Raw genomic sequence first — 17,951 nt, 5'->3', positions numbered from 1 at the left:
ATATCATGCACGGGTCTTTCGGATATGACCTTAAAAACGTAGGTCCCGTGTCACAGTAGGCGCTGGGCACGATAAAGAACCCCTACTGCTCAATGGCCCTGAGTGCCGAGTATAGATCAAAATTTGAAGCCCTTCACCGGCATTCGGTGACGTCTCCATATTCTCAAGAGGGACATTAAACAATATACAATCAATCAATCAATCATCATATTAAAGATTGAAAACATTGTGACAAAGACTTCTGAAAATTTTTTACAAATGTAGGGTGGAAAATCGACTTTAAAAAATAGAGTTCATTTGCCTATTTCTTTTTTAAATGTGGACTTATCATTTATGTCAATTGAATAAAAAAGAAATTATTCTTGAAAATATTGCTTAATATTGTTAAGTTAATAAAGTCTATAAACGATAATGTTTGAAGAGGTATTTTTGTGATTTTTCATATTCTCTTCTTGACCCCTAAAAATAACTAGAAATTTGTAGTCGAACTACACTGTATGTAATTACCATATCATGTTTCACAGGCTTTACTAGATTTAAAAACAAGGAAACATATGAGCTTTTTAACTGATTTATAAGCAAATACTAATTTATCATTTTGAAAATTTAGAAAATCTTTTGACAAAGACTTTTCCGACATAGGTTCTTCCTTAACTAACCTAACAAGAAGAGCCTCTTCATAGGAGTGAAAAATATAAGATGGTCGTTAAACAACAAATAAACATTTTCATAATTTGCATATATTTGAAATAAATAAAATAAAAATGCGTCTATGAAAATATGTTATCTAGAAAGTTTAAATATCCATGTTATCAATCATTTTTATATAGTCTATTTATATTCCCTATATAATGTATACAAGCGCAAACAGTTCATAACACTATATATTCACTGGATTTGAGGTCGTATTCACCGGAGGGTCATTGCGCGTGTAGTGGCATTGTGACGTCACAATCAACAAAGGAGGTGAAAAACTGTAATCTGGACATTTTTTTTCAACGACGGAAGTTTGTTAATGCAAGTGGTTTCGTTATTCAGCCTTCAATGTCTTATTTATTCAAAGTCGGACTATATAATAAAACAATTATGGACTATTTTGGTGTTGAATATGGTTTGTTATTCACCAGAAAAATATCCATATTGACCTCGGCTTCGCAATTTTTATTGTGATAATGTAGAGGAGTATGGCAAAAAGTGAATATTGTTATGAAGTATGATGTGCAGTGGAAAAATATTGTTATAGATTTCTACTTCGAAACAAATTCAAGATTCTTTTTTATAATACTATAATATCATATTCAGTTTATAAAACATAAAAATTTAAAATAAAAAGCAGAATAGAAAATATTATACAAGAGAAGTCCATGTCAGAAAAAAAAAATTAGAAAAATATTTCATGTTTAAATTGTCAAAAACATGCATATTTCAAGACCGAGTAAAATTTTTAACAAATTTATTTTAATAAGCGTTTATTTTGTTGTTTGTTTGTTTTTGTTCTCATGCTGGTTATCCTAAATATCCGGGTTAACTGGCAATTGTTAATGGGTATTGATGAAAGCTGTGAAATAAAAGATTTAAAAATGCGTCCTAAATTTATCCTGCTTAAATACGACAAAAAATCCTTCTTCAATTTCCATATGTTAAGAGAAATGTATTAAGTAGAAATAAAGCGATACATGAGAAAAAAAACACTACACACATGTGGTATTAAGTCAACATTTACAACGAAAATTTATATAAAGCTTTTTCTTAAGACTGAAACAAAAATCAGTCCTTTAGATCAACCCATATACTTGCCTAGAAGTGATATTTTAGTAATTTGGACATTTAAATAGTCTATCAATATCTCTTAATAAACTGTTAAGTTAAATATCTATATTGCAAAAGAGACTCCATATAGTTACCAGGTATTTTTAAAGAATCATAATCTAAGGAACAGTTTACTCGATCTCAAAAAAGTAAGCTAGAAATGAAAAGGGTACATGTACATGTATTATACCCCTTTCGATCTAACATCAATATCCATTTACATTATTTTGCCTCCGTACATTGCTCAAGTTACTCTTATGTTGACATAAAAGATACTAAAGAGTCTGACATATGTGTTTCATATTTATCTAACAACCAAGCTCTATGATAAATGTGGGGACATTGACTTTTCAATCGTCAACTTTCCTCACTTATGCAGCAATATACCTTAATCAACTGTATACGTGTCTCTCAGTTGATCCAATACGCAAGAGCATGTTCTACGTATGTACAATTAATAAAACGGGTCAAATTATTGACAAACAATTTGATAAAACAAAGATATGAGCTTTGTCTCTTTTAAATTCTTTATTTTGTAAGTTCTATGGTCGATACCATGACCTTGTCAGCAAATACAATTTATTATTGTGTAAAGTGCTGACTGACGTTTTTCATACTAATTTTTAGTCCATTATTTATACACTGAATTGACTACGGATTTTTCCGTTGTTTCCCGATCATGACGAGGAGCACAGAGCGGATGTGACCAGTCGGCAACTGGGTTATCACTCATCCATGGCACCTAATCCCACCTCTAATATATTTGTTCCCATTTGCTTGATCCTATTTTATAATGTTTAATGGACTTTTGAGCTTGAATACCATTCGTTATCTCCATTCTTTCCATTCTAAATGCCTCGTGGGGATCCAGGTTAGAATAGGTCCTCAGTACCCCCATGCTTGTCGTAAAAGTCGACTAAATAGGGCGGTCCTTCGGATGAGACCGTGTAAACTGAGGCCCCATGTCACAGCAGGTGTGGCACGATAAAGATCCCTCCCTGTTCAAAGGCCGTAAGTGCCGAGCATGGGCCTAAATTTGCAGCCCTTCACCGACAATGATGACGTCTCCATATCAGTGAAACAGTGAAATATTCTGGAGATGGACGTTAAACAGTATACAATCAATCAATCAATCATTCTAAATGTATTTTTATGTATTTAAAGATAGAATGACAGTTTTACAGTATTTATGCTGTGTTTACCTGGCTTTCGTTGAGATTTCTAAGTAGGAACATTTCATGGCACATAAATTTTTTGTCTTGCTGTACAAATACCTACTTGGTAAAAACAACCAATTTCCTTTTCTATTACAAATGATAAATGCAATGATAAATATACATATGTAGATAACATTATAAATTATTCATACGTACTCCTACACCCTCTCTCATCCACAAACAAACACGTCCTCTCACACACACACACACACACACACACCCACACACACACACAGAGAGAGAGAGAGAGAGAAGGAGAGAGAGAGAGCAATTTATCTAAATGATTTCTTTAATTACTTAACCATTCTGGTTATGTTGAAATGCATATAATATTACCTTGATAACATGTTTGGTTGTATGATATATAGCCACTCTTGCAGACACAGCTATTATTCTTGCACACGTCTGCATGTAAACTTCCAGTACACTGTTCGTTCCAATGACAAAACCCACCAATAGCTACGTTACCTGAAATTTTGTTCTTTGAAACAAATATTGCATAATGTATGTACAAATGTTGACCGAGAAAAACATCTTTTTTCAATATTCCAACTTATTTAAAATAGAGAGATAGACAGCAAATTATCTAAAATGATTCTTAATTACTTTACCCTGCTGATAATGTTGAAATTCATCAAATATTACCTTGATAACATGTTTGGTTGTATGATATATAGCCACTCTTACAGACACAGCTATTATTCTTGCACACGTCTGCATATAAACTTCCAGTACACTGCTTGTTCCAATGACAAAACCCACCAAAAGCCACGCTACCTGAAATTTTGTTCTTTGAAACTGATGTTGCACATTGTATATTAAGATGTTTACCAAGAATGAAGTTCTCTTTCGAAATTTTCCAAAAACTACCTGACCATAATTATTCACTTCGGCATTTTCTTAAGAAATGCTAATGTTCTAATTTTTGCAAAAGAGTATGAGGTTGTTATGTCATATATGCATTTGAAAGCGACATCTTAACTGAATGAAGTATAAACGGTTGGGTGCGACAATTTTTTTTTTCGACTTACAAAAATATTAATAGCGATATTTTCTTAAATATTAATAGGCTACAGGAAAATACGAAAACAGGATGTGACAATTAAAATTTTATATCAACGTTTATTTAAAAAATAGTAAAACAGGTACAATGTATGTTGCTAACCTTGGATTGGGGATATGAAAATAGAAAAAAATATATCAGATTTTTTTAAAAATACTATTCAAATAGATTGAGAAAAAAAAAAACACGAAAAATCAGGCAAGCGTTTCAAACATTGTAACTCATAGTATACATTTATGTCTTTTTAATTCTTAATTTTTTTCTTTATGATCAGTTACCTTCAAAACAACTGTTTTGTATTGCAGTATATCCCTCTCTACATGTACATTTCCATTTCAAGCATACAGCAGAATAGTTTGCGTCTCTACACTGAATATCCGACACACATAGACCACCGATAGGAACATCAGCTAAACATATGAAATATTAAAAAAAACATTGCATTTTAAATTATTGAACAATGCAAAAATTTGCATAGATTGAATTTTTTCTGTTTAAAGACAGGTGATACATTCCTTAATAACTTATACACTTTCCGATCGACGTTTTGCCATGTTAAAGCTGACATGAATTCTTAAAAACGCAACATTTTCATCTATGTACGACTTGTTTCATACCAACTATAGTCGTATTCCGCCATATTTCTTTCAGATACCTTGTCTCATTTTAACGATATAATATACCCCAAAGCGCTCGTTACAGTTGAATGAGTTTTTGGTTTGGGTATCGACTTGTGCACATGTCCGATGGTAAAGCATATGAGAACACATGAGGAGATCAAGACATTTAAAAACCACAATAAACAACATAATAACCATATTTCTGAATAATTATTGATTTGAATCAAAAGAAAAAAATGCAAGTTTGGTGAGAAATTTAGATGCACGTCACGCGTACGTATTTTTACAGTGCGCCAATTTATGCAGAAAAAATTGAAATAAAAAGCAGTAAAATCTGCAAACACATTTTGAAATTATATCATTTGAATGGAACAAAACAACCAACGTCTTTGATTTGCAGCCCCTAAGCAATTGGTGCATATCGAGAAAACGCCTCAAACGCCGTAAACGTATCCATACCTGGTAATAAGGTTATTGCATCGGTTCGAAGATGTGCACAAGTCCAGTGATATACACCCTGAATTCCATTTATTGAAATATCCATCACAAAAAAGAAATAAACTCCGTAAAAGTAAAAGTAAACACACTGTCATTACTCCGTACAGACTAGCAGGCCGATACATTTAGTCCGTGCTGATCAGATTTTGGTCAGGGAAAATATCACAAGTGGAAAGAGAAGTTATTTGGTATATGCGCGGCTGAAAGGGGGGGGGTATTATAACTGCGGTTCATAAGCTATAATTGTGAATTGTCTATCTACATGTAGTTCTAATATACATTCTATACAAAGTCATGTATATAGTCTGCAGTTGGTTTGCGTCGCAAAATTCATTTGTCAATTATAACTGATTATTTTAGTACTAATCTCAAATCTAAACCAAGTAATTTGATGTACGGTAATTATTTACTTCAAATCTTAAAAGCAATAAACCAGAATACAATTTTTTTATGTGTACATAGATCTATACGTTCTATAACACACAAACACACGAAGAAATGCCATCCCCTGTTCAGATTGACATCTAGGCATTTGATTTTAAGGCGGGGGAGGGGGAGCATGCAAAAATAATTGACATGACCGTTATCTAAATATTCTTGGAAGACAGACATCTCTGCCGAATTCAATTTTGAATTTTTTTTTTAAATATGTCACTCCAACCATAAAATATGTGCATTTTGAAAAATGTATAAATGTTTTATAACTATGTTGTTACTGTAGATCAAAAAATTTCCGCGAGACCTTATTTTCGCGAGTTATTCATTGATTCTTGATTAGCGAGGCAACATTTTCGCGAATTGTGGTTATTGTTCTATATACTATTATTATTAAGGAATACTATTACGCGCAAGAATTAAATTTTTGCGATCACACTGTCTCCCGTAATTACGCGAAAATAAAGTTCTCGCGAATAAAAAGTGATTTACAGTATAGAGAGTCTATCGAGATTTCAGTATTCCTGCTTGATAGTCTCGCTATTTTTTTTAATATAAAAATAATTTCTGTAGGAGTATTTGGGAGGTAATTTCAAAAGCTAGGGTAATGTTTCTTGACACTGGTTGAATACGGATAATTTTTATTTACTCTTTTGTATATTGAACTAACTCTCTCTCTCTCTCTCTCTCTCTCTCTCTCACTCTCTCTCTCTCTGTAACCATCCCTTAGGGCAATAATAGGTATAAGATCCTACTCACTTTGTGCTGTACCATTTATTAAGCCTTAAGACCGATCAAAGATTTCTTTTTCAGGCGGGATGTCGAAACTCCATAAATTGAATAATAATTCAAATTTGGACAAGAACTTAACCCAAACGGCCAAATTGAAAGAGAAACTAGAGGTATTGTGAGCAATGAGCTCACTAAATGATACCCCCGCCTCCCATATGGTTATAATGGCAAAGTCCATATTTTGCTGTCGTCGCTAAACCCAAAATCCGTGTCGGATCAAAAAGTAAAATAGGAGGTGCACAATGGTAATATGTAATAAACCTAAGATTCTGTGAGTTATAGTAAATTTCAATAAGTGGTATAAGAGGATTTGCGGATAAGAGATGGGTACCCCAAAGCGTAACAGACCGACGGACGGACATAACTATTACTATATACCCTCCAACTTTTCAAGCGGGGGATATAATAAACGTTAAATATACATCACAGGAATGGGTACATTGGGAACTTTCTCAAATACCCTCTTAAACGCATTGGCGTCGGAAGCAAATTGAACGGGGGGGGGGGGGGGCTAAGTGCAAAGAATTTTTTTTATACATTCAAAAAATCTGAGAAGCTTAAAAAGAGGAGAAATGCCCTTTTCCAAAACACGAATATCATATTTCGTGTGGGGGAAAGGGGGGGGGGGTAGTTTCGAACTTCAGTAACAATTTTTTTCTCCAAACACCAACACTTTCCTCTTTTTTATACTGCGACTTGTCTGTGGAAAGTGGGGGGAGGCTAAACCTACGCCGCAATGTTCAATGTCTATACTAAGTATATATTTGTAAAAAAAAAAAAAAAAAAAAAATCCCCCTGTTCCGACACCTATGCTCAAACGTACGAGTCGAACCTGAACCTGGACAACAGACAAGAGAATTTTTAAAAAGCTAATTGTAGGTAGAATGTGGAATTCTCACGGGGGATGGGATGGGGGGGGGGGGGTTGCTTTCTCTTTCTATCTGCTTTTTCTAGTAATCATTAATTATCTATGTCCAGAAATTTATTCATATTAATTTCTGGTCAGCACAACTTCTTATAAACCACTGACCAGAGTTTTGTCGAACTTTCGGATATCTATAGGAGTCAATGTGTGTCTAGATTTGCACATCACCAGGAAATTCCGAATTCTTTATTTTTTCGGGAATTTCCACACTTTTACATTTAGATTTTGGCCATATCTTGAATATTAAAATGAGCAGTTTGTCAGCGCAATTCCCAATAAACCGCTGCACACAATTTCGTCAAACTTTGCAGATATTTAGGACACAATGTACATAGATGTGCATATAACAAGAAAATTACAATTCGTTTTTTTTTTCTGGGAATTTCAGCACTTCGACTTTTGGGGGAGCGTGGGGTATGTTTTCATTCATTGTGCATAAAATTATAAATAACTTTAAATCAAATTATATTAGGTCTAATTTAGGTCTATGGTCTAATAAAGTCAATACACAGTATTTATTTGATAATAATTAATCATAAAGAAATCAATCTGTTACTGACGTTTTCTTAAATTATTTTTATGAGAGTGTTAATATGCCTGTTTTATTACACCCCCCTCCCCCTCCTATCACAGGAAAATATCTTCAAAAGGTGAATGATTCGTAATAATGAATGCTTTATAATAAATTTAATTAAGTTAAACCATGTAATCATAAATTCTATTTGCAACATTTACAGACAAGAGTAATGTTTAGTTTTGAAAAAATCCCTTGCATTTTTTCAATCAGCCCCACGGAGCTTTCAACCTTTGATATTTTCCCTGAGCAAATAAAATGATCGGCATGGGCCACGTGTGTCCAAGCATCTTTTACTGTTGAGTTAGCAATGGATTACTGAGATGCATTTTTCAATACAAGTAAAATAGGATAATTCTTTCGACATGTGCATATCCCTGTAACGATAGCAGTATATTCAAGTAAAAGTTTTATCACTGCGTTTGACGCGTTTTCTCGACCTGCATGGATTTTTGCTGTACATGAATGTATTCCGTGTTAGTGTATTTTCTATATTGCAGCAAATGCATTAAAAAATAATTTAATTCTCGGTATAGTTCTATTGTTTGGTTGAATTCTTACTTTTCAAACATGTATTTGGTCAGTTTATTCAGTTTATGGACTTCTAAAACTATGCTATCGGAGATGTGTACTTGCGACAGCCAGGCTACAAAATCACTCAAGTGAAACAATTCTACAAGGCTATATATAGCAGGTACAGGTGGCCAAAAAATCTTCGATAAATATGGTGGAATTGAAGAAATATGGCGGACAAGGGCGTACAGTAATGTAGTAAGTCGTACAAAGATAAAAACTGATGCCTTTTTAAAAGTTCATGTCAGCTCTAATATGTTTACTCACGAAAAATATTAAGGCACCTTACCAGACATTTGTGTAAGGTGTGAAATAGTTTATTCTCCTTTTTGAATAAAATTAAATTAAATTGTTAGCATATTTTAAAGTTTGAATTTCAAGACAATTAGATACTAAATTAGAAATTAAAAGGTAATATTGCTTTTAAACGGTGTTGAATATAATAAAAGATGCAGGACAAATTCTTGACTTCAAAAATAGCAAATTCGCAATGATTTTTCATTTACCTTTCTGCAAGGCACTACGTGTTCTACGTGTCAAACAAAATTATCGATATACATATAGAATACGTACACGTGTATGTGTGAAAATCAGTGCTCTGAAGTCATAAATAACAAATAACAAAAATATGAACTCAGAAAACCACACTATAAAATTAATTATGTTAAACACTTCGACAGCTGGCGACATTGTAGTGTTCCAAATTATCACTCAGTACTCGGGGTAGAGCAGGGAAAGGCTTCTTATCATACCAGAAAAGCTAGGATCTTGTAAAAGACACATGTTTCTAACACCGATTTTTACATGTACTTTAAAAAGAGATTCTGAGATGAATGGACTGGTTAACAGAAGGAATAAAGGTTATAATTTGTAAATCAATAAGAAATAAAGAAAAACTGAAAAGTCTACAGGTGAACGACATACATGTACACGGAAACCGCCAATTACTATAAGAACAGATCCATTTGAGATTAGTTTTGGGAAATTTTATATTAAGTAAAGGAATTAATCTGTTAATTTATTCTTAACTATGTTGAGTAAGAAATATATAACTCAGTGACTATAAGAAAGTCTGCAGTATTGCGTTTATTAATTGTTGATGCTTCCAAAAGTGTAGATATCAAGAAGTTTTAAAATTACATGAGTAACGTTTTGATATCATCAGTGTAGCGCCGATAGAAATTTTGAATGATTCGTTTATTAAACAGTATAATATGATCAATAGAGATTTTGTTTCATAAAAAATCTGTAAACTGTGTAAAAAATTTATATATAGTGCATTACATTACTTTAAAAAACTCAGATAATTAACCATGTTGAAAGGATTGATATTACCTTGAAAACATCTTTGGTTGTGTGATATAAAACCACTCTTGCAGGTACATCTATTATCCTTGCACACGTCTGCATTAAAAGTACCAGTGCATTGCCATTTCCAATGACAAAACCCACCTAAAGTCACTTTTTCTGAAATGTTGTTTATTGAAACACATTATGCATGAAGTGTACCGGAGAATTGTCATAGAAAAAACCACGATCATTTTTAGTTTTTCGTTTTTTCGTAAATTACTCTATCAAAATTAATCATTTTTTATATAATAAATAATAAAGTAATGATTATGTTGTCTTACACAAAAGTATGAGATTGTCAGGTAAACTTCGGTATCTCGACATCGGATATGTCGACAACCTGGGATATGTCGACGTCTGTCCGCGGTCCCGGCATTATTTACTATATAAATGATTTGCAAAAACGCTGATATGTCGACCTCGGTAATGTCGACTACCCCGCTTATCTCGACGTATATTCACAGTCCCAAGCAGCAAAATTTACCTGGTATATGTCGACATCGGGGCAATTTTCTGCTCTTCTTAACCTAATTGTTTGTCAGCTGGTCGCTCGTCACGCACGGACGACTCCGTGTATCTCGACGTCGTCAGAAATTCACACCTTTCACACCCATGTTTTGACTACATATACTGCTCTGTAGAAATGTGTTTGTAGAGGAATCCCAAGCCCCCTCGGCATCTCCAAGACATTAATTGTTCTATGTTCAGCTTGGGTAATATCATCGATAAATCTTCTCGATTCTGCGTAAATGTAAAACCGTTTATTTATGTCGAAATCTAACAAAACTTAAACCTTTTATTTAAAAAAGTAACTGAATGACATTGAACAATATACACATTGAATTCAGTTCAACTTTAAAATTGGGTAAAAATGCATTCAACAGGAATCAATCTAATCTACGACATGCACGACCATTGCATCAACCGTAATATGGAGGCATATGTAACATCATTAAATTTGTTAAATGCGCAATTCCAATTAAATTTGGTTTGAAAATTAATGATAAATGATTATGAAATAAAAAAGAAGTGAAAGGAAATTATTTATTAAAACATATACGCATTAATTTTTTTTTCCGTATCTCGGAAGTCAACTTGGTACCGTTCCGGTTTGGCGTTTATAGAGCGCATTTCGTATCCTGTTCTGACAGTGCTTGTGGCACGCGGATCGAATGCTGGATGGAAGACGGATTTTAGTAAAATGAGAATAATTCGATAAAAAGAAAGCATTTCATAAATAACATTTTTGAATAACTTCTTAGATTTTCTTTAAAGAGAGATAGCTGAAAAAAACGAGCTACAGTCTAATTGAACTGAAGGCATGTAGGTACCTGTAGTTACACGTCTGTTCAGTTTAGGTCTATGGTTGCAGTAAAATTAAGGACGTCTAGTCTCAACTCTGATATCTCGACACCTCGGATATCTCGACATTTACCGACTGTCCCGTCGATGTCGAGATAACGAAGTTTACCTGTATATGGAAAATGTACATGCTTCATTTCAAAGAAAATCTCATAATTATATGTGCTAAAGTTTGAAAACAATAATTATCTTTTAGATCCAATTATCTTGTTTATACGCAGTAACTTGATTGATTGATTGTATACTGTTTAACGTCCCTCTCCAGAATATTTTACTGATATGGAGACGTCACCATTGCAGGTGAAGGGCTGCAAATTTAGGCCTTTGCTCGGCACTTACGGCCTTTGAGCAGGAAGGGATCTTTATCGTGCCACACCTGCTGTGACACGAGGCCTCGGTTTATACGGTCTCATCCGAAGGACCACCCCATTTAGTCGCCTTTTACGACAAGCAAGGGGGTACGGAGGACATATTAATATCGGATCCCCACGGGGTCACAGTAACCTGAAGATGGCCTTAAAAAGTACTGCTTTGAAACTCTAAGGATTATAATGAATTCGTATTTTTACTGTGGCTTATATCTATTCGTTTCTTTTAAAAATTTAATTTGATATTTTCACAGTATAGAATGATAAAAGAGTATATAATTAAGCCTAAAAATAATAAACTGATGCCATTTCAGTAAAAAGCACGCTCCAGCTTGCAATAAATTCTCATATTATGAGAAAGCAAGAATTCATCTCCCATTTGCATCTAACTTTGGTCTAGATTTCATTTTATTTGACTGTTCAGTTGAAAAAGAAATCAAAAGTAAAACTTGTTCTGGGGATAAAATAATAAATAGGCATAAAAAATCAGAAGTTGGTTTAATACCATCCATATATTTTTAGAAAAATGGCAACATTAGGCGTTTCCAAAATTGTATTTCAAAGCCAAAATCAGTTACCTGCATTCGGGTAACAACTGTTTTGTATGGCAGTACATCCCGCTCTACAGGTACATCTCAAATTCCAGCAAACACCAGAGTAGTTTGAGCCTCTGCACTGAATATTTGATACACATATACCACCAATAGGAACATCCGCTAAAGAAATGAAATTAAAATCAACATTGCCTGGAAAAAAAATACTCGATTACATTATAGATACATTGACATGGACCTAGTTTTTGGGTTTTGGAAAAGAAAATAACTTTCCTGAATACTATACAGTGTATTTTGCAATATTAATTATATTATATATACTGAATGTTTGATACAAATACATATAACAGTGAACCGTGCGCACATAAATTCTGCACAATCGCTTTTTTTTTTGGAATATGACCCGTCGTCAAGCAATATTGGCGTGGCTTCATTATTCAGCTTGTAATAGTGTTTTTTAACAAATAATTTTCGATCAATCAGATTCAACCAATTTACATGAAATTATAAAATAATAGCTACCCGCTTCGCGGTTTATAAAGCGTAACTGCCCCAACCCAGTTTATACCGTTTTAAATGGGTAGCTATTAAATTCATTTCTTATAATTTAATTTTCACTCATATGGTGTAAGAAAAAAAAGGATATCATTCTAAAAAAATGACTTCAATTTGTACAAAATTTGAATGTAACATCAGGCGGATTGATACGCTTTTGACAAAAGTCATTGTGACGTAGGCAGCCCATTTTATACGATATAAAGTAATTTTTTATCCAATCAAATACAGCGTTACAATCAGAATTAAATTATTTTATAATGAATAAGACTCCATATTATATTTCTTTAGAAAAAAAAAATTGGTCCAAAATTGAGTTTAGCAAATGACTTTTTGAATTCAGTATCCCATTTTTGATACGTTATAAAATCCAATACATTACTATGACAGAATATTTTCCTCGTGCTATTATGAAAACAAAGTACAAACTTTTGAGTCACTTCATAAAATTGGTGGAAACAGGTATATTGAGAGAAATAAAAGGAGTCAAACTTACCTATTATGTATAATTTTTCCCAAATTAAACCTATCCCTATTGGAATTATATACACGGTACAGAAGAAAATACTATAATTGTAATTGTATTTCTAAATTAGGCTCTTCTGTTGTATTATATACTTGTCAAAATTTCTAAGTCCCCACTTTTATTTTTTCAAAAAGTTAAAAACCTTAACTTCAATTTACTAGTTGCTTACAAATTTGCCTTTTATTTCCAATTCTTACTTGTCAAGGCCGAAAAAATTGTAATCGAATGTGTAATTATTCAACCGTGACCGTTTTTGTTAAAAAGCATGAAGTTCGAGTTACATATTTTTTTCGGGTGTATTCTTCATATTTCTTACTTCCAAATGTGCCTCAAATTCTTAATTTAATATCCAAAAACAGAAAAGCTCTGGAAAATCCTCATCCATGTCCACAACAATGAGCAGTTAGTTCAAAAATGGCCCTAGCTGGTCTTAGTTAACGAAAGTTCCGTTTCCTTTCACTGTATGACTTTATTTTACTTAAAACCCTCATAATTACCGCCCGAAAAACCTACTAAGCGTACCTGAATTCCTTTCAATCGTTAGAAATCGCTGGATTTTCAACAAACATCACAAAAATATCCTAGAATTTATCCGGAAAAAATCATGGAACCGGAACCGGAAGTGCCTTCCCCTCCATGGAAAACTGGAAGAGTGGGGAATACATGTAAGAAGACGTTATGTTACTATTGTTGATAAGGCACATACAATTTCTATAAGCCTCTTTGTCATCCTAACCTCAACCCTAATTAGCATGTATGGAAGAAGATAGACTGGAGTCTAAGACGGCTTTTCCAGCAGCAGAGTCTAGCGGAACTAGAGGACAACCTAGTCTCCGCATGGAAAAACATTCAATAAAAGAATTTTTTTAAATAGTGTGAAATCTTTGAGGAACAGTTGCCTTGCTGTGAATTCTTTTGAAGAAGAATTCGTTCAGGAGAATGATGCAGTATCTAACGTTGTGAATTTCTAGGGTGCCTTAACGTTTCTGCATATTGTGTTAAAGCGCTTCAATAAAATAAATTAAATGAGAAAAATTGTTTTGCTAGTTTATTATCCTGTATACTTATTAAATTATACTGTTAAAATAATTCAATATAAGAGCGTTGTAAAGCAAAAACTTGTCTGGAGACTTAGAAATTTTGACTAGTATAGTTCAAAATGTACTTTATTTTTTTTATACGTGTATTATAGGTGGCAGTTGCCTATGATTTGATTACTTTATAAATTTTGAATTATTTTCGATCGAGAGCGGTTTTATTTCAATCGGGTATGGTATTTATCGTGAAATTTGGAAAATTTTCTAAACTTGGTTTTTCATTTTAATTTACCAGAAAAATAGTAAAGAGTTAAATTCTATTAGTGGCAAAATAATTCTTGCACATGTACCTACAGTATAAATAGAGAAACTATTTTTATGTGTATAGTCTTAGGTTTATCCGAGTTCTTTCAATCTTTCATCTTTTAAACCTTTTCTCCTACAAATTCCTCTTTTACGAAATTTTATTTTATGTAAATAAAGTTCATTTCATATACATCATTATTTAAGAGTCCATATATTGCAAGCAAAAACCAGGGGAGGGGGGGGTGGCATCATGGCATCATTTTTTCAAAAACTGCTTTTATGAATATAAAAACATTTTAGAATTGGCCAACAAAATTTTAACTCCATATTAAACGTGAGTATGTAATTATTTAGATCTCAAAATAATAAGAAATAATAATAATAAAATAAAAACTAGATGAGATCTCGTTGCGAGCAACCAGTAGGTCTTCCGTCTGATTTTTTTTATGATTTTGACTATGATCTTTGTTAGATCATAATAATATCAAGACTTCTCTCTATCAGATATTTCTTTTCGTTTTCAAGCTATGTGGGATAGAAAAATTTAATAGCCAGTCCTTTATATCCTTAATGGGATGTTTTTGCATATATAGAATGGCTGTATAATGTTTAAAAGACGTCTTAAATTCTTTTATCTTTAATTCGATACCGCTTATCAAAATATTTCCCATTTTGGAGATATAAAGAATCCAAGATTGAGCATTTTGACCCCTAATGGCCCCCAATTACGTAACATTTGATCAAAATTTTACAATGCATTGATGCAGATTGTTATGGTCGATACAATTACCTTGTCAGCAAATACAATTTATCATTGAGTCAAATGCTGACTGACGTTTTTTCATACCAATTGTTCGTCCATTATTTAAACACTGAATTGACGACCGATTTTTCCGTTATTTCACGATCATGACAATGAGCACACAGCGGATGTGACCGGTCGGACAGGGGATGCCCACTCCTCCACAGCACCTGATCCCACCTCTGATATTTCGGAGGCCCGTGTTTGCTCTGCTCTTATTATGTTCCCCAAACAAAGTTGGGTCACATGTTTTTTACTCTGTTTCTTATTAAGGTCTTCCATTTACAACGGAAGACCTTATTGTATTCGTACGGTTTCTTTCTCCCTATTATGACGGTCTTCCGTCTCCAACGGAAGACCCTCCTATTATTCTATTGGGTTTTTTTTTTTCACTTTTATTATTATTCTTCCTTTTTCTTTACAATTCTTGTGCAGAAGATTTCTCAGAGATGGCTCGACCGATTTAATTGAAAATTTTAGAGATAATGTATTTTTATCTAAACCTTATACTTTTTTTTCATTTTTTTTTAATTCACTTCCGGCCGGTGTCTCCTTGTCCGTGAGTAAACTCAAAAACGACATTAGCTAGAGAGCTGAAATTTTCAGCGATGATAGACGACACATTGCTGAACTGCACATTGGATTAAAAAATTTTCAGAAAGGTCCAATATGGAAGCTCGGTAGGGGTCAAAATCTAGGACACGAATCAGGAGTGAATTTTCGAGACATTTTGTATCATATCTTTTAAAGTATAATTATTTTGTCAAGACATACTAAACAATATTTGTGGGGAATGTCAAGATCTTTAATATGATACCAGGAGAAAAGTTACGACTCATCACATTAAGGGAAAAAAGTGGCCAAAAGTATTCATTGAATAACTCTTTAGCAATCAGTATTTTGTTTTACTGAAGCAAAAATGTTTATGTCAACAATCTATAACTATATATTATAATTTTTAGGCTGTATGTTGCATAATTAGGGGCCACAACGGGCCAGAATGCTTAATCTTTGACGCTTTATATCTTGAAAATGAGAAAAATTTTGATTAGTATTATTGATCAAAAGATGTTCATAATAATGTTCTAAGCAATATGCAACCTTTCATTTCTCGCTAAACGTCCCTATTAAGGAGTTGAAAGGTTGGCCCCTAAATATTACTTTTGCAAATAACTCGAAAACGAAAATGAATCTCTGAATAGTTGTTGAACAAAAAGTGTTCAAATTCTTAAGAGTTTTAAGGCAAAATCAAGGAAAAAGGGCTGGGCAATCAAATTAGGGGCCAAAAGGGGCATATATATTACATATAGAATTGTAAATATACCTTTATTGTTCAATGTTTGGTCTTGGTTTCGTTATTTCTCCATTCATCAGAAAACAGTCACTTTTATATCCAGTCGTCACTTAAACCACTCCTGAAATAATTGCGTTCACAAAATGAGGGGCAGTCTAACTTGGTTTTCTTTTTCTCTGACTTGCCTCGTGTTCTCTGCGACTTTGAAGTAGATACGCCACTGGGCACAATGCAAATATCCGAAACCGCCAATTTCTAAACTGCCTTACACACAAATCATTATGTAGGGTAAATAACGGGGAACGGAAAAAATAAGCTGTTTTCACATAGAACTTGAAAACAAATTCATCGTTTTCAAGATAAATGAATGAATTAGCGTCAGTAGGTTGTTGAGAGAGAAAATTGAGATGGTCTGTTCCTTATCATTTCACAATTTTCTTTTCCGTTGCGTGAATCACCGCTGTTACATTTGTAATCAACCCCTTGTATTGGATAGAGCTGCGGCCATGTCATAATAATCTGACCTATTTAATCAAGCTGTAATTTCCACATTTTCTAACCATCAAAATCTAAGCCTGTTAAAAGCACACAAGTCGCTTTACTTACACTTTTTTGATAAGAACAGATACTCTGCTGCAATTGAATAACATTATCTTATCATGCAGCAGTAACCGAGACTGAGGTTTCAAAGATGTGATAAAAATCATGGACTGTTATTCTTTTTAGTCGATCAATCGACACTAACAACATGGGGTCAAAAAAGAAAAAAATCACTTTAGAAAAAGCTAAAGCAAAAGCAATACTGATAAAACTTGTTTTGAACTTTTAATTTTAAAAAATCAAATAATGTAAATTATTTAAATTAATAAAAATATATATCGCCTTTCTTTTTCATGTTTTTCATTTTATATTCCCCGTATTTTCTATTCCTAATTGTTATTTAGTCTTATACGACTTGTATTCGATAATGATATATTGGGTGTTATATATATATCTCATCTTAATTACTAAGACTGTTATTTATAAATTTTGTAAGCATCTAAATATGTTACCAAAGAAATTATCAACGATGTAAATCCACTGAAGTTTATTCCATTTTACTAAGTTACATGTTTTACATATATTCTACTACTATCGCATATGTATAATTATTTCATACGGCAGTATATTAATTAATACATTATTGAAAATGTTCATTTTTCAAGATGTAACACAAATCTGAACAGTAAACATTAACATGCAAAGAAATCTCGTCCAATTTATGCGCACTAATGAAGTCAATAAAAGTGTA

General features: G+C 33.0%; 1 protein-coding gene across 1 annotated transcript in view; it reads right to left on the bottom strand.

Annotated features, from left to right (window-relative positions):
• LOC134231008 (tenascin-like) overlaps window positions 1-12,332 on the bottom strand; it is a gene marked incomplete at its 5' end in the record, with an annotated part of 36,579 nt that extends 24,247 nt beyond the window's left edge. The window contains 5 exons of the mRNA XM_062712877.1: window positions 3,363-3,494; window positions 3,672-3,803; window positions 4,368-4,499; window positions 9,842-9,973; window positions 12,165-12,332. Coding sequence (XP_062568861.1) covers window positions 3,363-3,494; window positions 3,672-3,803; window positions 4,368-4,499; window positions 9,842-9,973; window positions 12,165-12,332 — 696 coding nt within the window. The remainder of the gene's footprint in view (window positions 1-3,362; window positions 3,495-3,671; window positions 3,804-4,367; window positions 4,500-9,841; window positions 9,974-12,164) is intronic.
• Window positions 12,333-17,951: the final 5,619 nt, after the last annotated feature.

This window comes from Saccostrea cucullata, unplaced genomic scaffold, assembly GCF_032062105.1.
Source record: "Saccostrea cucullata isolate Sc308-1 unplaced genomic scaffold, CSIRO_AGI_Scuc_v1 ctg4540, whole genome shotgun sequence".
Classification (NCBI taxonomy): Eukaryota; Metazoa; Mollusca; class Bivalvia; order Ostreida; family Ostreidae; genus Saccostrea; species Saccostrea cuccullata.
Note: the sequence above shows the minus strand (reverse complement) of the source record. Positions and strands in the feature narration are given on the sequence as shown.